Source organism: Peromyscus californicus, unplaced genomic scaffold, assembly GCF_007827085.1.
Source record: "Peromyscus californicus insignis strain IS unplaced genomic scaffold, ASM782708v3 Scaffold_4__1_contigs__length_199733344, whole genome shotgun sequence".
In the NCBI taxonomy this organism is placed as follows: domain Eukaryota; kingdom Metazoa; phylum Chordata; class Mammalia; order Rodentia; family Cricetidae; genus Peromyscus; species Peromyscus californicus.
The window spans coordinates 20,288,573-20,313,398 of NW_026294562.1; the positions used below are offsets into that span (position 1 = coordinate 20,288,573).

The following is a 24,826-nucleotide window of genomic DNA, read 5'->3' on the forward strand; positions in this document are numbered from 1 at the left end:
TTGCTCACCCTTGATGCAGTAGGGAGGGGCTTGGTCCTGCCTCAACTGAATGTACCAGACTTTGCTGTCCCCCCATGGGAGGACTTACCCTTTTGGAGGAGGAGATGAGGGGGTTGGGAGGAGAGCAGGAGGGATGAGAGGGGCATCTGTGGTTGATATGTAAAATGAATAAAAAAAATAAAGTCCATAAAAAAAAAAGAAGCTGTGTTATTTGAGGGTCTGGAAAAATGAGTTCAAGCAGCTCAGTCTCTGTAATGCCAGCTCCAATGGATCAGACACCTCTGGCCTCCTCTGGTGCTTGTATTCAGCACGCCCATGCCCATGTGTAGGCATACATACCTACACAAAGTTAAAAAGTAAATCTTTTTTTAAAAAGTTGTTCAGGCATGGTGGCACACACCTTTAAACCCAGCACTCAGAAGGCAAAGGTAGGCAGATTCTGTGGGTTCAAGACCAGCCGAGTATACAAAGTAAGTTCCAGGACAGCCAGGGCTATGTAGACTCTGCCTCAACCTCTTATCCCCCTCAAAAAAAAAAAAAAATTTGAAATATTTCCTTATTTTTTTTTTTTTGTTGTTGTTGTTGTTGTTGTTGTTGTTGTTGTTGTTTCAAGACAGGGTTTCTCTGTAGCTTTGGAGCCTGTCCTGGACTACCTCTGTAGACCAGGCTGGCCTCGAACTCACAGAGATCCACCTGCCTCTGCCTCCTGAGTGCTGGGATTACAGGCGTGCGCCGCCGCCGCCGCCGCCGCCGCCGCCGCCGCCGCCGCCGCCGCCGCCGCCGTCGCCGCCACCACCACCACCACCCGGCTATTTCCTTATTTTTACACACATTTTACATTATGTGTGTGTTTTGCCTGAATATATGGAGTCAGGTAACCTGGAACTGGAGTTACAGATGGTTGTGAGCCACCATCCGGGTACTGGGAATTGAACCTGGGTCCTCTGGAAGAGCAGCCAGTACTTTTAGTCACTGAGCCATCTCTCCAGTCCCCTTCAAATATAATCTTTAACCAAGTAATAATTGTTATATATACAAATGTTTTTCAGAAGGAACTGTGGTTCACTCTACATGTGGAAGGAATAAGGTACAGCTAGAAGTTTTAGGGGACCTCACCTCTCCAGCCTTGGTGAACTATCCCTGTGAATGTCTACTAACCTCACTGGAAATAACAACTCAAAGTCCACTTCTGAGGCTGTTTACAGGTGTGAGTTCAGGGCCACTGACCCTTCCCAAAAACCCCTCCCTCCAGTCCTTGGCTATAACCTTTTAAAAGTTTTATTTTTATTAAAAGTTTTTAATTAAAGCTGGGTGGGGTGGCGCACACCTTTAATCCCAGCACTCAGGAGGCAGAGGCAAGTGGATCTCTGTGAGTTTGAGGCCAGTCTGTTATACATAGTGAGTTCCGGGATAGCCAAAGCTACACAGAGAAACCCTGTCTTAAAAAAAAAAAATTAAATTAAATATAATTACTTCCCTTTTCCCTTTCCTCTGTCCAACTTTTCCAATGTCTCCTTGATTTACTCCTTCTCAAATTGATGGCCTCTTTTTCTTTATTGTTGCATAGATAGATAGATTATGATATAATAAATCCAACCTGTCGACTCCATGTGTACATGATTTCAGGGCTGACTACTTTGTATTGGATAACTAATTAGGGGGTTCATCCCTGGGAGAGGCTAACTCTCCCTCTCACAAGGGTCAGTAGGTAGCTGTAGTTCTCTGTCTAGGGGTGAGACCCTAGGAGATTTTCCCCTTCCAAGTTAGCATATCTATCAATATTGTCATTGTTCAGGTCTTGTTTAGGCACACCATGTTTGGTTATAACTTTTATCTTATTTAATAAAATTTTAAAGCTTAAGATTACAGAAACCCTTCCTCAAGGCCCATTTTTATAACCATAAAACGCTGTGCACGATATTCAAGTCTGCATTTGGCACAAGGCAGGAAACCAGAAGAGTGGACCCTGTGCTTGCTGTGGTGCTAACACCATTTCTGGTCTTCTTGATCTCGAAGAACTGCTTCTGTGTATGACTGAGAAGCTTTTGCAGAGTTTGAAATTCTCCTAACTACCGTAGACACCCCTTATCTACAAATCAAGACCCACTTGCTCTTTCCCAAATAGCTAACGGCCGTTGGTTTGTTGTAGCTGATCACCAAAAGCAGCCCCTGCTTATCCTTCTAATCTTCCTTATCATTTGTTTTTTGTACGTCAATGGAGTTATTTTGGTTTAGAACTGACATGTATTTTCTATATTGCAAATGGAGGCTAAAAGTTTTGCGTACTCTTTTCATTATTTATTGTGTGTTTTTGGTTGGTTGGTTGTTTTTTTGAGGCAGGGTTTCTCTGTATAGCCTTGGCTGTCCTGGAACTCGCTCTGTAGACAAGGCTGGCTTCCAACTCACAGATCCACCTGCCTCTGCCTCCTGAGTGCTGGGATTATAGGGGTGTCCCTCCACTGCTCAGCTATTGTGGGTTTTTATATGATATTAGATAAGACATTAACTAGTTTGTCTAAAAACATTTCACATTTTGGGGGGACACATGTATCATGGAATGCATGCAGAGGTCAGGGAATGACCTACAGAAGTTGGTTCTCTTCTTCCACCTTACATAGGTTCTGGGGATGGAACTTGAGTCATTAGGCTTGGCAGCAAGAACCTTTACCCAATGTGTCATCTCAACAGTCCCTTAACTTAAAAGAATACCCTTTATTTAAATAATCAGCACAGATTAGCAATACATTAAAAAACAAGATAAAAGTGAGCTAGCCAGGCAGTGGTGGTGCATGCCTTAAATCCCAGCAACCAGGAGGCAGAGGCAAGTGAATCTCTGTGAGTTTGAGGCCAGTACGGTCTACAGAGCAAGTTCCAGGACAGCCAGGAGTACACAGAGAAACTGTCTCAAAAAACTAAAAAAAAAAAAAGCTTAAAAAAAAAAAAGACCTTCACAGCTTCAGAGTGTGCCTTCAAGAATACTGTTTTATTCAGTGTTTACTGAATTGCCAAGGGCAGGTTCCTATCTCTGATGCTAAGTAGCATGTGACATCTGTCTCCATCTGCCCCTGAGCATGGGACTGCATAGTCTATTCCGGAAGGCAAGAGAAACAGATTTAACGTTTTGTTTGCATGCTGGAACCATGATAGAACCCCCGACTCTATGGCCTCTATGCCAGCTGCATGATTGACCATCTTGGGGGAATTATGTTGAGCTCCATGCCTAAGAGCCTGAGGGCTTAGTTCCTGTGAGGAAACTGGATTACAGAGGGACAGTGATTTCTCCGTTGCTATAATAGCCAAAGCAGGAGTCATCTACCTCCAGACACTGGGCTCTTCCTCCCACAGGCTCTTCCTGGTATGTGGTGACCAGAGGAATCAAACACCATCAGGAACCCATAAACCAAATCCCTCCAAAACTGTCCAGGGTACCCCATGCTGGTTGCAGGAGTTAGAGAGGCAAAAGGAGGGTTCAGAGACAATTCTGAACTCCTGGATGGCAGAAATGCAATGGATACAAAAGCCAGTCCTTTGGCCCCTGCACGAGTGTCCTTGATCCTTAAGCTGAAGCAATGTTCTCTCTGAAGCTAAAGATTGTCATGTTTGCTTTAAGGAAATCAGGGCTTAGTCAGACTCCAGGCTACCATAAGCAAGCTCCAGTAGACACGCTGGCCCTGTTCATGTGTGTACCCATAGGCCATTTGTCCCTTGATAAACACTCATATCACCTGAGTACTGAGCTAGGAGGGGGGCTCAGCTAGACCACTAGTCACTGTCACAAAGCAGCTTTGCCACAATGTCACTTGCACTTTTTTAAAAAAAAATATTTATTTATTTATGTATACAGTGTTCTGCCTACATGCCTGCAGGCCAGAAGAGGGCACCAGATCTCATTACAGATGGTTGTGAGCCACCATGTGGTTGCTGGGAATTGAACTCAGGACCTTTGGAAGAACAGCTAGTGCTCTTAACCTCTGAGCCATCTCTCCAGCCCGTCACTTGCACTTTTAATAATTACCATTCCAGGAATCAATACCTTCAAATGTATAGAATTTATACCATGCTTTCACTCACGTTCTTCCAGATTCTCTGGCTACCCCATGATATGGGCATTATCACTCCCATGTGTCATATGGGAAAACAGGCATCCCATAGTAAAGACCATTGGCAAAGCTGTGACTGGAAACTAGAGGCCACTCTCCTAGCCGCTAGCCTGCACCTCCTCAGTCAGTCACACCATTCTCAAAACAACATTTGTTGGAATAGTCTTAGAGGGGGATCCAGCAACTTAGAAGGACGTGTTAGAATCAACAGACAGAGTGGAAGAGGTAATCGGCTAATTCAAGTATCAGCTCAGTTAGGTGTTAGCCAAGTGGCTTTGGACAGTGACCACATCTTTCGGACCCTTGTGTAAAACAAGAGGTGAACCAGGGGCGCCAGCCCACTGAGATGTAGTTCTGCGAGGCAGGCTTGGGAGGAAAGGAGGCGGACACTGGCCGCACTGCCATGTGACCCGGCCGATGCCTTCCCATCAGCAGAGGGCCTGGCAGACAAGGATGTCCTCATTCACTGCCCCACGTGATCCCCACAATAACCCTGGGAGCTGAGAAGGTGCCTCAGGCCTCCACAGCTGGGGAAACAAAGGCGGGTGAGGCTCTGTCCACAGGTCCCAGGGCTGTGTCCCCTCCCTGGATCTGGCTCCCCAACTGCCCTCTTACCTCGGAAGGGGAAGGTGCCCAGTTTATTCAGGTTCTCCTCCAGTTTCCCATAGTCTACCTCTGCGGTGGCGGTGAAAGGGGTGGTCACGGCTGGGTAGATACCGGCAATGTCCACCTTCTTCCCCTTCATATTCCTAGAGATGCCCCTGCTCAACGCCGGCCTCATGGAGGCCCAGATTTGGGGGCCTAACATTTCTGCAGGAGGCCTGAGGCCCAGCTGTCTACAGCCACAGGGGAACTGAGTTTGGACTCCTTTTTCCACTGTTAATGATCAACGGATTCAGTTAAAAATTTGTGTCCCCAACCCACGACTTGTGGACATGGGGGGAGTGCAGCCTAGGGGCGGGCCTAGAGGCTCCACGCAGGCCTTCTTGTCTGCTGGGAAGCAGCTGGAGAAATACCCCAACTCTGGCCTGAAAGAGAGCTGGCTCTTGGGGTTCACACTAAAAAGTGTCTCGGACAGAGCTTGGGCCCTCTTCCCACAGCCCCAAAGCCAGGAGCCACCCCAACCTCCACGCACGCACAGTCTCCAGGCTGATCTGAGCCTGATGGAGCTGATTGGCTGAGCTGGCCTGGCCCCGCCCCACTGTAGCACGCTGCTGTTCAACTGTGGAAAACCACGCCTCCTGTCTACCAGGCTTCTGCCAAGGCCGCCAAGTGTTAGCCCTCTGGTGGCCACACACAGACACACACCTCTTGAGGATGGGGGGCAGAGGATGAGTATACCACAGAGTGAAGTATATCACAATCCTGGCCCAGGGATTAGAGGAGAAAAGTAGGATGATGCAGAAAAAGCAAGGCCAGACCAGAGTAGGGAGACTTCCTAACTCAGGAGTCAAGGGACTCCACATTCCCCTTATCCCCAAGTTCACATCCAGTCTTCGCTCCTACGTGTTCGGACGCAAACACCACAGGTAGCAAAGACAGCACTTTATTGTGTTGAGTCTGTGGGTGTTCCTCCCAGACTGGCTGCAGGCAACTAACTCATAGTAGGGGACTATTGCCCATCTGGGGGTAGGTATTTACTGGGCTGGTACCGGCTGGGGGGTCTCACGCCCACTCCCAGGCCTCTCCAGTCCGTTATGTTCTGATTCTGGCTCAGGATGCTCCAGGGCATGCCGGGTGTCTGCTTGCCATAGCTGGACCAGGTCCGTGGGGGTCTTTCCTGCCTGAAGAAAACAGGAGACTATTCAGACTTCAGCAGCCCAACAGAAATTGCTCTCAGCTACATCAGTGGTTCTCAACTGGAGGCATCTAGTGGGCAGAGGCCTGCGATGCTGTATAACCATCCTACAATGCACAGGAAAGTCCCTTCATTATGAATTGTCCAACTTCAATGCCTGCAGTACTGAACACCCTTTCCACATGCTCCTGCTTTTCTCAATGTTTCTTAGCCTTTCTTGTACCAGAGGAACCTTTCTATGCCCCTCTTTTGTGACTGTTCTGTGGACCAAAAGATAGGCTTGGATCAGAGGATATCTATTCTCAGAACACCTGAGGCCCACCAAGAACCAACATGATGTGTTAGAATGGTCCCACCAACCAAGTGCTTTGACTCTCTTCCAGCTGGACCTCCATGATTGGGCCTGAACACTGCGATCCCCTTTGCCCTACATGGGGACCTTGGGGAAGCCCTCTCACCACCTCTCCTACTGTTTCTCTGAACTTGTGGTCTGGACCTTGACACATAAAGAGAGACCTGGGAAGGTAGGTGATTAGGGTGTCATGGCCAATGGCATGTGTACCTAGGCTGTGGCTGCCCCATGGCCTCTGCAGACCATCCACTAAGCGTCCACAGCTTTAAGGGCTCACCCTACCACCAGCAAGAGAAATACACTCACCAGGTTCTTAGCCATCATGTCGGCCCCATGCAAGAGCAGCAGTTTGATGATTTTGTAGCGGTTGAGTCTCACAGCATCGTGCAGGGCACTGTCCCCTTCCTAGAGTAGGTGTAACACAGAACATGACCCTTGAGGTCACTGGGTGAGTAGGGTTAGAGGAGATGGGCCTTGCTCAGAAGCTGCAGCCCTTGGGTCCTGTGAGGAAGGACTACATGCTCATGGCAGCCTGCGAGTGGTCCTTACACCCACGGTGGCTGAGCAGGGCAGGAAGCTAGCACTCACCCTGTCTTTGGCATTGATATCCAGACCCAGGGAAAGAAAGTGTTCCACAATCTCCACGTGTCCAGTACGGACAGCCACATGCAGGGGAGTGCTCAGTAGCTGTGTGGAGAGGAAGGGGGACTGTTGGCACATGGGTCTGGAATATGGTGTCCTGGGGTGGGGAAACTATCTTATCTCTAGTTTACTCCTACTCCCAAGTCTAAGAGACAAGGCCTGAGCCTTGGATAGGAGACAACGGTACGACATGCCACTATCCTTCTCAGTGGTCTAATTATACAGCTTCAAGGGCTGTGTCCTCTGGCTAGCCTATCATGCTTCCCCTCTTGCCTAGCAGTGAGCTACTACGGTCTACACTCTACTCTTTTTTAAAAAGACAAGGTCTCACTATGTAGCCCAGGTAGCTGCAAACTCTCAGTTCTCCTGCCTCTGCCTCCCAAGTGCTGGGATTGCACAGGAGCACTACTATGCCTAGGTTCTTCTTTAATTAATTGACTTGGGTTTTCATTAGGGTGCTGAGGATTGAGCTAATGGTCTTGTACATGCTAGGCAAGGATGCTACTACTGAGTCACCCTCCCAGCCCATTCTTTTTAATATTTTTTTTTAATGAGACAAAGTCTCACTGCATAGACCAGCCTGGCCTTGAACTTAGAATTCCTCCTGCTTCTGCCTCCTGAGTACTGGAATTAAAAGTGTGTGCTACCATGCCCAGCTTCTTTTTAATAATTATATCAGATGTCATTAATTAAGGGGATGACTGTGATAGACACAGCAAAAACTTCGTATGTTAAAAATTAATTCATTTACAAACATTCCCCTCCCAATCTATGTAGGAATGCCACAAGTTTTACAGCTGAAGAACTGTCTCAGAAGTCAAGGTTGCATGTAAAGAAATGGATGGATAGAAGGATGATAGCTTAATAAGTAAATGAATAAATAAATTGATGGATGGGCAGGTGGATGATGAAGGACGGCATGATGTACAAATCCTGTCTCTTCCCAGGGGACCACACCTCCATGAGAGCAGGTCTTTTGTCTCTCTCTCCTCTCAGCACTTGCTCCCAAGCTTCCTGAAGGACCCTAAGCTTCTCCACAGCCACTCTAGAAACCAGGCTAGCCCACTGCTTGCCTACCACTGGCGTTTCTTGCCATTTGCCCCCCTCCACCCTCCCTGTGGCATCCCGATGTGTGCTGCACCGGGCCCCACAGCTTCACCTTGTCTCTCACGTTGGTGTTGGCTCCTCGGCTTTGGAGGAGTCTCACAACCTCCAGGTGGCCTCCACGGCAGGCCCAGTGCATGGCTGTGCAGTCCAGCTAGAAGGGATGGATGGGACGTAATGGCAGAGCTGTAGGGAAGAAAGCTCCCTGGGGAAAGGTTGAAGTCAAGAAGGCAGAGGACACACACACAGATACACACACACACAGACACACACACACAGACATACACACAAGGGACAGGGAGTAGGACAGACAACCCAGGGCCCAACTAGTCTCCAGGGAGAGTCACAGAGGCAACTCAGGGGGCAGATGGGGCTTACCCAATGTCACAGAACACACAGAGGTAGGATCTGCCCTGACAGGAAGTAGAACTCTACTGATACTAGATCTACTTCTGACCTCCTACCCAACACCTGCCCTCTCACCCGATCCTGGAAGTCCACGGTGGCCCCACTCTCCAGAAGTTTCTCCAATATCTCCATGTGGCCCTCCAGGGAGGCACGATGCAGTGCTGTCCGTCGGAACTGCCCCAAAGAGACTGTCAGGCCTAAGTCCCAGGCCTGAGCCTATATCCCATCAAACCGAGGCCCAGGCCTGAGCCTATATCCCATCAAACTGAGGCCCAGGCCTCACCAAAACTTGGGGCCCATGGGTTCTGTGTTCAGCCAGCTCTTACTCAGACTGGCCTTGAAGTCCCGCCCCGGCACTCCAGCCTCTTCACCCTTCCCCACGCAGCCAGCCCTGCCTTTGTACAGCTGGTGCAGCTGGATGCTCTGCTGCGATGGCTATTCTGCCCTCACTTGCTATGATGTTGGTGATGAACTGCAGCTCAGTGCCATGATTTCCCTGAGCCCTCTTTGCCAAGATGCTCCCCGGTGATTCCTGGGTCTAGGGAGCATTGGCAGGCTGAACTCTGTTTCCCCCAGTGCTCAGCAGGGCCTAGACGCACAGGCCACACCTGATTACTGATTCAAGGAAGGAACAAATTTCCCTCTCTCAAGGCCAGTTTTTGCTTTGGATTCAGGGAACCTTCCTGCCATTATGCAAATCTTTCTATATGCTAATGTCTTCCATGGCCTTCCTCTTGTTTTTTCTTGTTTTGTACTCTTAGCTTATAGGAAATGGGAGAAAAAAGATTAAGACCCTGGAGGCAAAAGAACGGAAAAGATGTGACCTACTATAATACAGAGTGGCCCGAGGGTGGGTGGCCATTGGTAGGCTTGGTCCCACGAGAGAGGTGAGAGCAAGGAGCATCTTAAAAGTGCCAAGAGGCAATTTCAGAGGAAAAAAGTACAACAGGTGACAGAAAAACTTAAAAACAGACGGTGGCCATAGTCGCACATGACATATTTCATGTTATATATTTCCACAGTAGAATAATAAAAATAGGGGCTGGGGTGTGAATCAGTGGTAGAGCACTTGCCTAGCACACACAGTGCCCTGGCACTACAAACGATACTAACAATATTAATACATAATTATAAGCCAGGCATGGTGGTGCATGGCTTTAATCCCAGAACACAGAGGCACAGGCAGGCAGATCTCTGTGAGTTCAAGGACAGCCAGAGCTACACAGCGAGACCTTGTGTCAAAATAAATAAATATAAATAATTGTAAAAAGAAGCACGAGCATGTGCCATGAGAAAGAGAAAGTATCCTATCTCAGCAAGTGCTTTATAATCTTTCCACCCACTCAACACTTATTGAGGCACTCATGGTCCATTTGATCATTACATATTGGGAAGGCAGTAGACCATGTTCACCATAGCAGAATCTGAATCTCGGAGAGACAACAGCCCAGCCACAGGTCCCACAGCTAGGAAGAGGAGACAGAGGATTTCAGCCCAATCTCCCCGGCCTGAGCTCTCTTAATTGGATTCCATTCCTTCATCTCCCATACAGAAACATGTGACATTTGTTATGGAGGTGGTCTGAGCTGGGGAAAGGTCTAAAAAACATTGGGGGGAAATTGTGGAGTGAGGAAGGAAGCATCCACCCTAAGAACATCCATGTGTGTTCTCAAAAGAGCCCAGAAATGGAGCTGATCCAGGACCTGACCCGGGTATGGTGGTGGTCCTGAAGGGGAGGCGTGCACCGGAGGGAGCCATCACCTCATCACAGGTGTCTGCTGAACCTCCATCTGCCAGGTACTTGTCAATGACTTTCATCCTCCCCTCCACTGCAGCTTTCAGGAATGTTTCCTCATCCACGGGGCCAGTCTGCAGGAAGAGCATCCACTCACAGAGACTAGTAGGGAGATTCGGGGCTTCCCAGGCTCCCCCTGCCCACATTTGTCCATCCCAGGACCCTTACGATCTCCTCCGGCTCTGGAGGTGGCTCCTGGGCCGCAGCCAGTGCGTCTCGCTTCTTCTGCTTGCGTTTTTTCCTCAGTTCTATGAGGTTCTGGATCCCACCCACGTCAATGATCTCACGCCGCAGGTCCAGGGATGTCTTGCGCACGCGCTCTTGGCCCTGCATGGGGATGGCACAGAGTGTGGGGAACTCGGATGGGTACAGGAGCTGAGCGGGCAGCGGGATGAGGCAGGTAGGGGTCTGGCTGCCCTGCCACTCTGTCCTGACACGGGTTCCCCGCTTACCTTCACCTTTTGTAAAGCGGGACTCTGCATCCCAAGGCGCTTCTCTTCCTCTAGAACCAGCATGTCCATGGACAGCTTCCCAGGAGCGGCTCTTCGAAGTTTCTGGAAAGCCATTGAAAGCTATTTAAGATTATTTGGTGACAGCTATTGGTGTGGTTTTCAGCCAAGTGGAAGGTTATGAGAAATTTTTGTCAGGGTGTGGTAGTTCACACCTACAATCTCAGCACTCGGGAAACTGAAACAGGAGGATTACTGCACTGGAGGGCCCATCTGGTCCACATAGTGAGTTCCAGGCTAGCTGGTGCTACATAGTGAGACCCTGTCTCAAAACCCAAAACAACAAGAACCACCACAACAAATTCTAGCGTACCTAAGTCTATTGTATAAAACATGTCATATTTCTTTATAACCTACACACATAGAGTCCTATAAACTTTCCTTTTTCTTTTCAAGACAGGTTTTCTCTGGTTAGCCCTGATTGTCCAGAATTCGCTTTGTAGCCTGGCCTCAAACTCAGAGATCTGCCTGTCTCTGCCTCCTAAGTGCTGGGATTAAAGGCATGTGCCACCACCACCAGGAGGCTGTTCTGTATTTTTTCATCTCAATGTTACATATAATGACTAATACAATGTGAATGTTGTATAGTTCTTTTTATTGTTTAGGGGATAAAGACAAGGTGAAAAGTCTGCTCATGTTCATTACAGATACAAATTTAAAATTTTCCAAAGAGCTGGAGAGCTGGCTCAGGAGTTAAGCGCATGGGCTGCTCTTTGGAGGACGTGGGTTTGATTCCCAGCACCCACATGGCGGCTGTAATTCCATCTGTAATTCTAGTTCTAGGGAATCCAACTCCCTCTTCTGGCCTCTGCAGTCACCAGACATGCTTGTGGAGCAAAGATATACATGGAGAAAAATATTCACACACATAAAGTTTGTAAGAAAGTTTCCACCTGGGGCTGTTCGAGTCCAGAGAGGTAGAACCCAAGGATCCAGGAGTCCAATTGGGAAAAATCTCCTTGGGTGAGGTAATTGTGATCAGATGGTAGTTTTTGATCCCCTCCCCCAGTACTGAACCCAGGCCCTGCACAGGCTAGGCAAGAGCTCTACCACTGAGCTACGGCCCCCAGTCCCATCATCTCTTTCCTTCTGCAAAGCCCTTTGGCAATATAAAAGCTTGCCAGTTCTATCAAGAACTGTATTTTCTCAGAAATGTTCAGCCCTGTGAAATCTAGAGCTTGGATGGAACAGCAGCTTCTAGCTTTCGTGATCATGTTGTCATGGTATGATGAGCCTCCTCTCTCCACCTGAAGCTGGTTTTTCCAGGCTGCTTCTCCACTCTTAGTGAAGTTCTGGCACCCCCTTCCTGGAGTCTCCCAAGCAGCTCAGATAGTTGTGAATCTAGGAATAGGTGCCCAGGATAAGGGTAACAAGGTAGGAGGTCGGCTGGGGAGAACTTGCCCCCCATGTGACCCAGGCACCTTGCTCATTTCCCACTGACCCCTGGTGTTAGCTTCTCCCAGGGAGGGTTCTAGGTTTTATTTCTGATGCCTCCCATTTACTTTTATTTTTTGTAGTACTGAGCATGGAACTCAGGGCTTTACATGTCAGGCGAGTGCTCGACCAACTGAGTTACACCCCTCTCCAGTCTCCTTGACTGCCTTTCTTGCCATGTTTATATGATTCTATAATTTGGGGTCTCCCTGTGCTGGCCTCACCTGAAACAATGCTAAAGCTACTGTTGTTTGTGGGACCCTGGCTTGGTGACTGGAAAGCATCCAGAGGGAGGACTTCTGGCTTAGTCACCTGTCTCCAGCATTCACTGTGACAGGGCCTGGCATGTACTGGTTGCTCACCCACTGCTTGTTAAATGAACGGACAAGGAATGAGTGAGTGCATAATGGCATGCAGACTCAGCATCTCTGGCGTCCTGTAGCTCTGGGCAAGGATGACCTTACCTGGTAAGCCACAACCCAAGGCGGCCTCTGTGCCTCTGCTCCTACCAACATGAGGGGCCACAAGCTCCCTGTGAGGCAGGAGGGATTATTTATGGATTGTAGCACCACCCACTTCTTATTCAGGCTGCCTCTGGATTTGTGTTTGTGGGCTGGCAGAGTCTGCACTCAGTGAATGCTTGTGAAATTGGATGCAGGTTTGTGAATCAAAACAAAACTCCCACCTGATTCCACGACCACACTTCAGATGAGAGAGAACGCTTGTGAAGAGCTCGGCCCAGAGGCTGGCTCTGTGGGCGCCTGTGTCCTTGCAGCCCTGTGGCTATATTTGTTGGGTGAATGAATGGAAGAGGACTGCTCTGTGTCCCCTTGTGGAAGGTCCCAGTGTGCTGTGGCAGCACTCCAGAAATGACACAGCAGCATGACTCTCCTGCCCAGCAGCAACAGCCATGTGCACATGCTGGGGGCAGGGGTGAGAAGTGAGATTCCTGGAGGTCCAGGGATGCCCTGGTGCTGTCCACACGCCTCTTTGATAAATCTGAGTCACCTCTTCTCTTAAATGACCACTGCTGAGTTCCTGTAGTGCCCTCCCCCATCCGCCCGCTGCAAAAAACTCTTTTCGGCGACATCAGACCTGTCTCTAATACAAGTCAGATGCCACAACTCTCCCCCACTGTGTAACATTCAGTGGCTCCCCACTGCCCACAGGACATACACCTCTTACCTGGGCTTCTCTAGTTTGTCCTCTGCCTCCTTTCCAACTTACTGTCACACATTCTCGTTACTGCCATACCTTCACCATGAAAACTGCAGCTCCTGTCTCTCTTTTTTTGTTTAGCCTGAAATACTCTCACCACATCCTGACTGCACGTAGTACTCCTAAAGGCCCAGCTCACATACTATCCTGCTCAGAGTAGTCCCAGAAGGCTGGAATGGCACCCACCCTGCTCATCACAATTGTCCCATTTTCTATTTGGCCATTTCTGCCTTCTTCTTAGTTGACTATGCAAAGAAGTGTTAGTTAAAATGAATGCCCACCTTCCTCTGTGCATTGGACTCTAGGCTCTTTTTTTGAGGGAGGCGATATTCTCACCACGTAGCCCACCTCTGCCTTATGGGTGTATACCACCACACCTGACTCGACTGTTTTGAATAGAATTTAGGGCAGGACTAGTCAGTACTCCAGCCCCACTTACTTATCCAAGAGAAAATGCACCTGGTGCCTTCGGCCTCAGCAAGCACTGCCCACAGTCCTGGGTAAGCCCCAGCTGGCCTTCTCCATCTCCCTTCTCTCCTCTTATCAGCTTATTCTCCTGGAACAACTAAACCGTGGAGGTGATCCTACCCTGGCATCCAGGGGACAACTGGGGCGTGTTTGTCTCAGGACCCTCCTGACTTTCCCCGTACAGTGCAGTCTATCTCCTGAAGCCCAGGTGAGTGGGCAGGGTCTTGAGAAGGTCTGCCCCCTCCAAGTGCCTGTTTGAGGGGCTGAAGCCCCATCTCTCACCACCCACAATCCCATCAGGAGCATCCTGGTGTGGAAATGGGCCTGGCTGGGCCCCAGGCAATACCTGCCCAGCATGTTGCCTGCAGCCAGTCCTGCCCTTCCCATGACAGTACAGATGGACTCCTTAACCTGGAGTCCTCCCTCCCCAACACCCTTCACCCTGACTCCCACCTCAGTTTCTTCCTCCTGGGCAAGCCGCTGCTCGATGAGCTCTGTGGCTCTCTGCACTGCCTCGGGACCCTCCATGGTGCCCTCCATGACTGCCTCAGCAAGCCACAGGGCACAGGGGCTTTATAGGCCAGAACACCCACCACGCCCACTGGGCGCCTTTGTCATGAGCTCACGGTCTCAATTCTCCACCTGCGTCCCCCCACCTGTCACCTTCACCTCGGACAGCCCCAGGGAGCATGGGAAACCACTGCCCAGGCCAGGGAAGCTGCCCCTCCCCTAACCTCTGGCCTACGGGAGCCAGAAGGCACAGTGCCCCAAGAGGACAGCTGCAGGAAGGGGTCCAGTGTCCTCAGTGCTGGGAACTGGCTAAGTCTTAGCCAGGGCGAATACGCTGCAAAAAGGACCAACATGTTGCCACTGGCCTGGATGGCAGTGCCACCTGCTGGATACCAAGAAATCCTGTCCAGCTAGTGCCGGACAGGGGGCCTGAAAAAAACCAAGCATGAGCCCCCAAAGACCTGCGTTTCTAGGGGCTTTGGGGACCTTCTCTAGGCAGGAGTTGGAGCAGCTGCTGCCCTCTGGTGGCAGCACACCCTAGTGAAGCATGGCTGCACTGAATAGCATGTCCATTAGCCAGCCATAAACAGACCCCGTCCATCTGTTTGCCTCTTCTTCCCAGGACCCTCAGCAGAACTTACAATGTTGCTTTAAGAGAAGACTCTCGGGAAGCCAGAGCGCAGAGCCAAGGCCAGCTGACAAGGAGTACTATTTAATGCCAGGCTGCCTTGGGCGAAGCTGGCCACACTCCCTGAAAACAAAGAGTACATGGAGGAAAGGCAGAGAGAGACCTGCACTCTCTGAGCTCCACACCTGGGACTTGCAGCCTGCAGCCCTGGGTCACTGTGACCCAGGTTTAACATGCCACTGGACTGCAGATGCCCCGGCTCTGAGCTTCCACAATCGTGAGTGATGCCCCTGGTGACACCTTATCTGAGATTCCCTTCTATAACACACACAGTTCCCCAGAGGAAACCCGAGGAACAGACAGACCCCCGGCCGGCCCTGGCTCACACATTTCTGAAAGCTCTGCTCAGACACAGCAGGGCACAGTATCTCCTCCATCTCCAAGCTGGCACCGCAGGGCAGCAGACGCATAGCTCACGCTGCCTTCTGTGGGCGCTCCTTTACTCTTTCACATGTGCCCCCCATTTAACTGTCCCAGCAACTGCTGCAGGAGGCAGGGCAGGTGGTGCCACCTCCACTTTAAAAAAAGCATAACGCATTCGGAGGTAAAGTGGCTTTTTTCAGGACCCACGGGAACCCAGAGGGGTTGGACCAGGGCCCACAAGAAGGACAGCTCAGGTTGGATGCTCTACTGTGCCCATCTGTTCCCAAACCAGCAGGAGCTCTGGGCTCCACCATGCTGTGGAATGCAAAGTCAAGGACTAGGTGAGGAGGAGCAAAAGGCTTTATTGATAAAATGCAGATGTGTCTGTACACAGGGCCCTGCTGGGGCCATGACCAGGCTACAGAGCCGACCCTGCCTGGGTTACCGTTGGGGATGGCCCTGTGCAGACCACTGCCATAAAGCCTGGCTACCTGGCCATCTGCCTCATCTCTGCCGATTGTGCTGGGTGCAGGGAGAGGCAGAGAGGCCCGCCTCAAGCTCTCCAAGCCCTGGGGCTCACTGGTGATTCCCTCCCCTCCAGGGGACTGGCACTGTGCCCAGGGCAGAGTCATGGTGAGGGACAAAGGGGGGGAGACGGCAATTGCTTCCAACCCTGAGCAGAAAACTGGAGTGAGCACAGTGGTGGCACCAGATGACAGATCTGGGGTCCAGGGTTTGTAGGCCGGCCCCCACGGCACCAACCCGTGATGGAGAATGCCAGTGCCTTTTCTCCGACAAGGTTGGCAAGGCCTGTGTGTGGCAGGCAGCTCTGTGGATCCAGCACCCTGGAAGGCAAGTCCCTTCGTGGCTCACTAAGAGCCACACAGCAGGGTGGCAGGAGGTGCCCCTGAAGAAGACAACGGTGCTAGAAGGCAGCCACAGGCCGGGGCCCTGTGCGCCAGGCCTAGGCCCCACAGCCTGCAGGGGGCCTCCATGGCCTCTCTTCCCAGGAGTCAGCTGGCTGTCAGTCCTGGGGTGGTGGGGGCTGGTTGATGATGACCTGGATGACAAAGTCTTTTTGAATCTTGGTTTCCTGGAGCCGTGTGCGGTCTGTAAGCAGCTTCCCAGAGAAGAACCATCTCTGCCAGGATGGCTCGATGCCCTCCTGGCTGTGCAGCTGCCTCTTGAGCTGCCCCACTGTGTCGGGCAGGCTGGCGCTGAGCCTCACGTCCTTGCCTGTGGAGAGGCGTACTTTCAGGGGGAATTCTCGGCGCACACTGGGGGTGGGCTCAGGGGGCTCCAGGCTCTCCTCCTCTGTGTGCTCCAGCAGCAGGTTCACAGGTGGTGACAGGCAATAGATGGGCAGTTGGTACCGATTGCCCAGCTCATCATAGCATTCACAAAGGGTTCCTGTGGGAAAGGCAGGGCAATCAGTGTAGTCTGGGGACCTGCTGTCATGCACAGAATCCCGTGTCCCCCAAATTCCTATGCTGAAGCCAATTTGGAAGTAATAAGGTTACATGAGTAAATGATAATGTTGGGATAATCTGATGGGATCAGTCTTCTTACAGGGAAAGGCCCCAGAGAACTCTCCTCATCCTCTCTCTCTGCCTGCCTGCCTACCATGTGAAAACAGCAAAGAGGAGAGAACCCTCACCAGAACTAAAAAGGCTGGCACTTTCTCCTTGGACTTTCCAGCTTCTGGAATTTTGAGAAACAGATTTCTAGTGTGTAAGGACCCGTTTGTGGTACTTTGTTACAGGAGATTAACTCACCCACCACAGCTACCTCACAGTCCCCAGTCTTACCCCACAGTCAGGACTCTCTGGGACATCCTTATGGCTAGAAGAACACGGGGCTGGCTCCATCAGTCATTTGTTTATTCAACATTTTGGCTGAGTACACATGCTAGGTGCTGGGCTGAGCCCCAATTTCCTTACTGTTATAATGTAATGCAAGTGGGATGCCTTTACCAAGTCTTGAGCACCCCCTAAGTGCTTGTACTGGACTAGGTGATATTATGCACATCCTGAACAATCCTCTGTGGTTGCAAGAGGCTCAGGTTTTAATGTGAGACAATCTCTGCTCAGGGCCACACAGCTAGGAAAGGTCACAGGAAAGGGCCAGTCAAGACCTAGGTCTGTGACTGGAGTTCTACAACTGCTTTCCCTTCACAGCCTAATGAGGGTGCTAGGAGCTTAAATGAGACAATGCAGCACAAAGTTCCAGATCAGGACCTCAAATGCTCTGAGACCCTAAGTACCTCCAGCAAGCCTTTTGCTCGTAAAGCTTTATATATATATATATAAATTATATATATATATATATATATATATATAATTTATTTATTTTTATTTTATTTGCATTTGGTGCTTTGCCTACATGTATGTCTGTGTCAGGGTGTCAGATCTTGGAGTTACAGTTGCTAGCTCCCATGTGGGTGCTGGGAATTGAACTCAGATCTTCTAGAAGAACAGTCAGTGCTCTCGCTCTCCAGCCCAGCTTGTAGGTTCTATTGGTGTGTTTCTGTCTTCTCATTAGGCAAAAGGGGATCCTGTCCCTCCCTCCCTCCCTCCTTCCTTCAACAGTCTCATATAACCCAGACTGGCCTTGAACTTGAACTTCAGACTCCCCTGTCCTGGGATCACTGGCATGTGCTACCATGCCTGGTTTTGTATCTTGTGTTTCTTGTTCATGCCAGAAAGAGCTGTTTAAATGAACACAACAGCCATACATATATGCATATTCCTTCATCCCCACCAGCTTAAAGAGAAACTACTGACACCTCGTGGCTTTCCTCCACCTCCATGTTAATGAACCCCGACACCCCCAGCCCCTGCTTGCTTACCATGAGGCAAAGTGATGCTGGCTCCATCGAGGATGGCCTGAGCCAGCTCATGGTCATTAGCTTCAGCAGCATAGGCGGCAGCCTTGAGGGCATCCCAGATCTCCTTGCGGCCCTCAAAGGCAGGAGCTGTGTCCCAGAACTCATCTCGCTTGCTCCGCAGCTGCCCATCCGTCATGGGGTAGTCACTCTTCCACTTGAGCCGCTCCTTCTTCAAGGGCTCATTCCGTCCTGGGCAAGACAGACACAGGCTCAGCATCCCAGCGCCACTTAAGCTGTAATTTGCCCCTCGCTGTCCCCGGCCTCTCAGGCACTTTACTGCACTGCTTCCTACGTATTTAGGGCACTGGGACGCTTTCTTAATAGCAAGAACGAGTTAGGCATACGAAATACATTTTTCGACCAAGTATGTTCTTGTCTCTTTTATTTATTTTATATGTGTGTACCATGTGCATGCCTGGTGCCCAAGGAAACCAGTAGAGAGTGTTAAATCTCCTGGACCTGGAGTTAGGAGTGGCTGTCAGCTGCCACGTGGGAGCTCCAACTGGACCCGGGTCCTCTGTTGGAGCAGTAAACACTCAGCCGCTCCCCATCTCTTCAGCCCCCGAGCCAAGCATGTTCTGTAGAGATGTACCATGCCTCATCTTACAATGTCCCTCTAAGTCCATCATAACTGAAAATACTCTGAGACCAAAACACACACAGAGTCTATAATCTACAGACCATCACAGCTTAGCGACACAGTCCAGGCTGAGTGTCAGCTGTTTCCACAGTGGTGGTGACAGTTGCCACCCAGCCTGGGGAGGTGTGGACTGGACATTGCTAGCAGAAGAAAAGATCAAGACTAAAAGCTGAGGTGTGGTTTCTACCGATTGTCACTTCTGCATCTTCTAAATCAGAAGCTCTCGGGCTGATGAAAACTATGGTGCTGGTGGACTTTCCCGGCTTACACACTTACACACTTGTGCACTACTGACAGGTCTGCATCCGCAAGTAGCCCCGCTTCCTTATAAAACATCTGAACTGTTATGACGGACCCTCTTTTCAGCTTTTAAAGAGGATCATGGGAAGAATTACCTTACTAGAAAATCCAGCCCCTGTGACTTGGGAGGGGAAAAAAAAAAGTCATCGTATGCCCAACCTTATAAATAGCTAAAACAATACTTTAAAAGACCACAAAGCAGAACTTAACAGGCTGCCATTGGTCCCCTTTACCTTTTGCTAGAAATAAACTTTAAACCAAGGAGAAACCCAGTAACATCAACCATTTACAGCCAAGTGTGCCAGAATACAGGTAAGTTCTTGGAACTCAAGATCTTTCTTCCTTAAAAAAACAGCTTTCTGCATACTGGGCAAGCACCCTGCCACAGAGCTACACCTCAAAACAACCCAACAGATGGGAAAACCAAAAGTCTGTCATTTGTCTAAAGCCAAACAGATACTGAATGCACGGCTTTCTGACTCCAAGCCCAGCCCCTTACCACTGCACTATGCTGCCATTGGAGAAAATGACTTAGAATTCTATCATTCAAAAGGAATGACTGGCTGGGCAGTGGTGGCGCACGCCTTTAATCCCTGTACTCCAGAGGCAGAGGCAGGCAGAGCTCTGAGTTCAAAGCCAGCCTGGTCTACAGAATGAGTTCCAGGACAGCCAGGGCTATATGGAGAAACCCTATTTCAAAACCCCAAACCCACCCCTCCCACACACAGAACCCCCACACACACCAAAGCAAAACAAAAAAAGAATGATTGTTAACAAGCCAGAAGTGCTGTGCTCACCCATAATTCCAACATTTGGAAGTTAGGGGCAGGAGGATCAGGGCTCAAGGTCATCTTTGCCTACATAGTAAGTTCAAGGCCAGATTGGGCTATGTTTTGCCTCAAAAAACAAACAAATAGGGCTGGAGAAATGGCTCAGAGGTTAAGAGCACTGACTGCTCTTCCAGAGGTCCTGAGTTCAATTCCCAGCAACCACATGGTGGCTCACAACCATCTGTAATGAGATCTGGTGCCCTCTTCTGGCCTGCTGTCATATATGCTGTATACATAATAAATAAATAAATAAAAAAAAAAAAAAAAAAAAAAAAAAACAAACAAATAAAAAAGTCTATTTATTTGCTTCTCTTGAGTACAGGAGTGTATCAGGATACTATTAAGTACACTGCTTTACACTCCTTTTCCTAGAAAGGAGTTAAGATATTTTCATGCCAATATACAATTTCAACTTTCCCTTTACTTCATTTTATATTACTGTCAACTTTCCACGTGACTAAAACTTATGAACAATTTGAGACTGCAGAGCTGGCTCAGCAGTTAAGAGTGAAGGGAGTAGGCAAAAGCACCTTGTCCTAAGTACTGCCATTTTGACTCTAGATTCCATTTTACCTGCAGAGTGAAACAAAGTTCAGGTTCCCAACACCAAGGGGAGCTGGGAATCTTCCAATAGCTGACCCATCTCCTCCTTAGACAACAGAAATAGTCTGTTATGCCCCTTAGTTCTCTAAAGCATTATGGCTGTTCCAAACAGAAAGAACAAAAGAATCAAAGAACAAATGATTGGTTGAACTGAAAAGCTTACACTCTGTGTCAGTTGACAAGGATGGAACACACAGGGAAAGCCCCTAGTCTTTGAATCCTGATTAGTGGAGAACTGCAGCTGAGACCTGGCAACAGGTGTTTGTGGGTTTGTGCCCCTGCGAGGGGCTGCCAGGAGCAGCAAGGCTCCGAGTCCTCGTCCTGCACCTGATGGATCAGTGGCTCCACTTATGTGGTGATTTATTAAAGACCGGTAAGTGTTGTCTCTCCTTCCGCATGGTGCACAACAGACAAGGTGTAACAAGAGCACTGGCTGAACTTCCGGAGGGCTGTCTGCTTCCCAGCCCCCACATGCCAGCACACAACTGTCTGAAATTCCAGAGCCAGGAAACCTAACGCTCTCTTCTGGCCTCCACAGGTACCAGGCATGCACTCGGTGCACAGACTTACATGTTTACTTACGGTGCAAACACTCACACACATAAAATTACTAACATCTTATTGCTCTACCACATAGTTGTGATGACCGTTTTCTTTTCTTTTTGTAGTGCTAGAACTAAGCCCAGGGCCTTGGACATACAGATGATTGTTTTATTTTTGAGGTGCATCCATGATCTAATAATAAAAAAAAAAAATAGCCAACCAATTCCTACAGCATCTGAAGAAAATTATTTCTGTTAAGTGTCATTTTTCTTGTTACCCAGTTCCAAATGATCTCCAATACAATTCTAGACCATGGTCAAGACTGAGGGTGGAGGCTTCTGTCCCTCAAGGGACAGAACCTGGAGGTTCAGATATCTCAACCTGAGAGCTGAGAACTCACAGGAGCTAGGTGAAGCACCCAAGTTCTCCTTGGCCACATAACAAGTTAAAGGCCATCCTCACCTACCTAGCAAGTTCAAGGCTGTGCTCTCAACAGGGTCATGCTACTGGCTGTGGTCAAGAGTGCACTAGTTTGCTCCCATTGGCAGGGGCAGGAGTGGAGTCACTCAGTGCAAGAGCATGCTTCTCACTGACCACCACTGATGCTTCTTATTGATGTACACTATCCTATCCCAGTCTTGCAGCCTTAGGCAGTAGGTACCAGGATGTGATTTCACAGACGACAGGGCAGATGCAGAGATTACATGGCCTATCTGAGGCTGGAGTGAGAGGTTTTACTAAATCCTGTGGTTTGTACTCCAAAATACACAGTCCCCTGTGTGTGAGTAGAAAACTGTGGCCAACATTCAACGGAAAGTGTTCCTAGGAAATAAATCCTCTTTAGAAGAAAACAACTTCAAACCAGGCCTTGAAAATACCCAACAGAGGCCAGTGTAGTGGTACACACTTTAATCCCAGCACTTAGGAAGAAGAGGCAAGATCCAGGACAGGTGCAAAGCTACACAGAGAAACCCTGCTTTGAAAAAAACAAAAAAACAAAAAAAAACAAAAAAAAACAAAAAAAAAAAGGAAAGAAGAAAGGAGTCTTTAAAACACGAGCCAAGGAAAGGGGATTATAAAGACCTCACAGAATTTAAAAGAGCCTTCTAGGACTGCTAGAGGTAAAAAAAAAAAAATAAAATAAAAAAAACAAAACAAAACAATCACAGCGTAACAATGGGAAGGAGGCAAACCTTATGGAAATTATCCAGGAGTTAGGGAATGGCTCAGTGGGTAAAGGTCTTTCCATGCAAGCATGAGGAACTGAGTTTAGATTCCTAGCACCCGTGTAAACGTCGGACCTAGAAGCCAGCCAGTTCACCCAGTAGCTCTGTGTCGCCGAGATCCTGTTTTAAAGCAAGGTAGAGGGGGTCAGATGACATCTAGCATTGGCCTCTGCACATATGTGCACTGCACAGGCACATGTCATCTAGAGGTCTATTCCCCTAACCTGACCTATCCATTTAGTTCAATTCTGGCAAAGTTATTTTTTTTATGCTTGAGGACAGTTTTATTAGTGATGAAAAGGGAATTACCCTAGAACAGGCAAGCTAGAAATCTCAGCAGCTGCCTGGAGGAGGACGGAGCAAAGGGAAAAAGCCATGCTGTCTGAGTTAGCAGCATGGAGGCCCCCACATGGCAGCAGGCAGCAACACAGCAGAGATGGAGGCTTCAGAGACCCCCAAAGTATTGGAAAAAGCATACTTAAGTTCTTGCCAGGGTCTGAAAGAAAATGGAAAAGTGGTAATTTTCTGAGAACCTCATGGCAGCTCAGCTCATAAGGACTGCCATGAAGCTGCTTTTTAAAATGACTTATATTTAATTATGTGTCTCTGTGTGTATATGTGAGTGTAGGTGCTGACAAAGAGGGTGCTGGATCCCCTGAAGCTGAAGTTTCAGCCAGCTGTGAGCTACCAGATGTGGGTGCTGGGAACCCAACTCAGATCTCTGAAAAAGCAGAATGTACTTTTAGCCACATAGCTATTTCTCTAGACTGCCAATGAAGTTTTGTTATTGTTGTTTTGTTTTGTTTTTCATGACAGGGTTTCTCTGTGTAAACTCTGCTGTCCTGGAATTCACTTTGTAGACCAGGCTGGCCTTGAATTCAGAGATCCACCTGCCTCTACCTCAGAGTGCTGTGATTAAACCTGTTTGCCACCACCCCTGGCTCTCAATGAAGTTTTTTTTTTTTTTTTTTTGGTTTTTTGAGACAGGGTTTCTCTGTGTAGTTTTGGTGCCTGTCCTGGATCTCGCTCTGTAGACCAGGCTGGCCTTGAACTCACAGAAATCTGCCTGGCTCTGTCTCCCGAGTGCTGGGATTAAAGGCATGTGCCACCGCCACCCAGCTTCAATAAAGTTCTTTTTTTTAAATTTTTTATTTATAATTTTTTTTAAAAAAAGATTTTTTCATTTATTATGTATACAATGTTCTGCCTGCATATATGCCTGCAGGCCAGATGAGGGCACCAGATCTTGTTATAGATGGTTGTGAGCCACCATGTGGTTGCTGGGAATTGAACTCTGTACCATCTGGAAGAGTAGCCTGTACCCTTAACCACTGAGCCATCTCTCCAGGCCTCAATAAAGTTCTTAACTGGGAATTTTCTCCAAGGAAATGGAGGGCTAATTCTAAAACTTTTATGAATGTTTATAGGAGAAATGGCTCTGTGGGTAGAGCACTCGCTCGCTCTATAAGCATGAAGCCTGGAGTTCGGGTGTCCAGATCCCTGTGTAAGTGCCCTCAGTTTGGTACAGAGACAGGAGAATCACTGGGGTTTACTGGCCGTCAGCTTAGCTCTTCAGGTCAATGAGAGAGCCAGTCCTAAGGGAAGAAGGTGGAGGGCAATAGGAGAACATCTGACATTCTCCTTTGCTGGCCTCTGAGAATGGACATGCGCATATATCACACATACACATTTCCACACACATAAAACAAGAAAGGGGAGGAAGAAAGAAGGGAATATTTGTGTGGAAGAACAAAGCTGCTTTTTCACAAGAATATAGTAGGTTGGCCTACACTGCCATTATCAAGGCCCAGTATAATTCTACAGTCATCACAACAGGACAGACAAACAGGCCAAAAGAACAGAAAGAGAGCCCAGAAATGGACCCAGGTGTACATACCACCTTGCTTACAGCAAGAAAGAACATTGCTGAAGCGGGACAGGGGTAGAAGGTGGGCTATTTGGTGTGCGTGTTGGGGTTACAGGTTTTCCATACAGGAAGACCAAACAATCCCTACACCCTCTACCATCCACAAAAGAAACAGTTAGGAACACATTTTTGTTGTTGAACAAAGTTGATGAACTTTGGTTTGAAGACATTTTTTGCCCTGAGCAAGGAAGTAGTTCCCCTTGTGACTCCTGCACCCTTTGCTCCTGCTTCTTCGGGTCTTGGTGACTACTCCTTGATCAGCGCAGTGATCCATCAGGAGACATGGCTAGGAGCAGGGATGCCCTGGAGGACGCCCAGGTGTGACCTACTCTCTGCTCATGCTCTTCGGCTTCTTGAGCCTTTCCGTGGTTTTCCTAGGTGCTACATGTCCTCTCTGTCCGTCTGCTGCTGCTTCTAGCTTGGCCAGAGGTCAGGTCTGGAGCATGGGCAACTTCTAACCTGCTGAGGACTGAGGAAAACG

General features: G+C 48.9%; 3 protein-coding genes across 3 annotated transcripts in view; all 3 read right to left on the reverse strand.

The window, feature by feature from the left end:
- The window catches only part of Hoga1 (4-hydroxy-2-oxoglutarate aldolase 1), a 35,337-nt gene extending 29,796 nt beyond the window's left edge, over positions 1-5,541 (reverse strand). Inside the window, exon 1 of the mRNA XM_052762603.1 lies at positions 4,716-5,541. Within this exon, the coding sequence (XP_052618563.1) occupies positions 4,716-4,908 (193 nt within the window). The 5' untranslated portion in view covers positions 4,909-5,541. The remainder of the gene's footprint in view (positions 1-4,715) is intronic.
- Positions 5,542-5,638: 97 nt separating this feature from the next.
- On the reverse strand, positions 5,639-14,113 carry Ankrd2 (ankyrin repeat domain 2). Its single transcript, XM_052762604.1, has 8 exons — positions 10,652-14,113; positions 10,368-10,526; positions 10,166-10,273; positions 8,480-8,578; positions 8,052-8,150; positions 6,839-6,937; positions 6,557-6,655; positions 5,639-5,884 (listed from the first exon to the last, which is right to left on the reverse strand). The coding sequence occupies exons 1-8, from the start codon at positions 10,763-10,765 to the stop codon at positions 5,738-5,740; spliced, it is 924 nt and encodes a 307-aa protein (XP_052618564.1). The 5' UTR covers positions 10,766-14,113; the 3' UTR covers positions 5,639-5,737.
- Positions 14,114-15,731: 1,618 nt separating this feature from the next.
- The window catches only part of Ubtd1 (ubiquitin domain containing 1), a 59,677-nt gene continuing 50,582 nt past the window's right edge, over positions 15,732-24,826 (reverse strand). The window contains exons 2-3 of the mRNA XM_052762609.1: positions 18,238-18,465; positions 15,732-16,799 (exon numbers count right to left, since the gene is read on the reverse strand). Coding sequence (XP_052618569.1) covers positions 16,414-16,799; positions 18,238-18,465 — 614 coding nt within the window. The 3' untranslated portion in view covers positions 15,732-16,413. The remainder of the gene's footprint in view (positions 16,800-18,237; positions 18,466-24,826) is intronic.

Coding starts and splice junctions, on each gene's coding strand:
- Ankrd2 (XM_052762604.1), bottom strand. CDS start 10,765: ATGGCTTTCCAGAAACTTCGAAGAGCCGCTCCTGGGAAGCTGTCCATG. Junction 6,938..8,051: donor ACACCAACGTGAGAGACAAG/GTGAAGCTGTGG, acceptor CTCTCCACACAG/CTACTGAGCACTCCCCTGCA. Junction 5,885..6,556: donor ACATGATGGCTAAGAACCTG/GTGAGTGTATTT, acceptor TGTTTTCTTCAG/GCAGGAAAGACCCCCACGGA.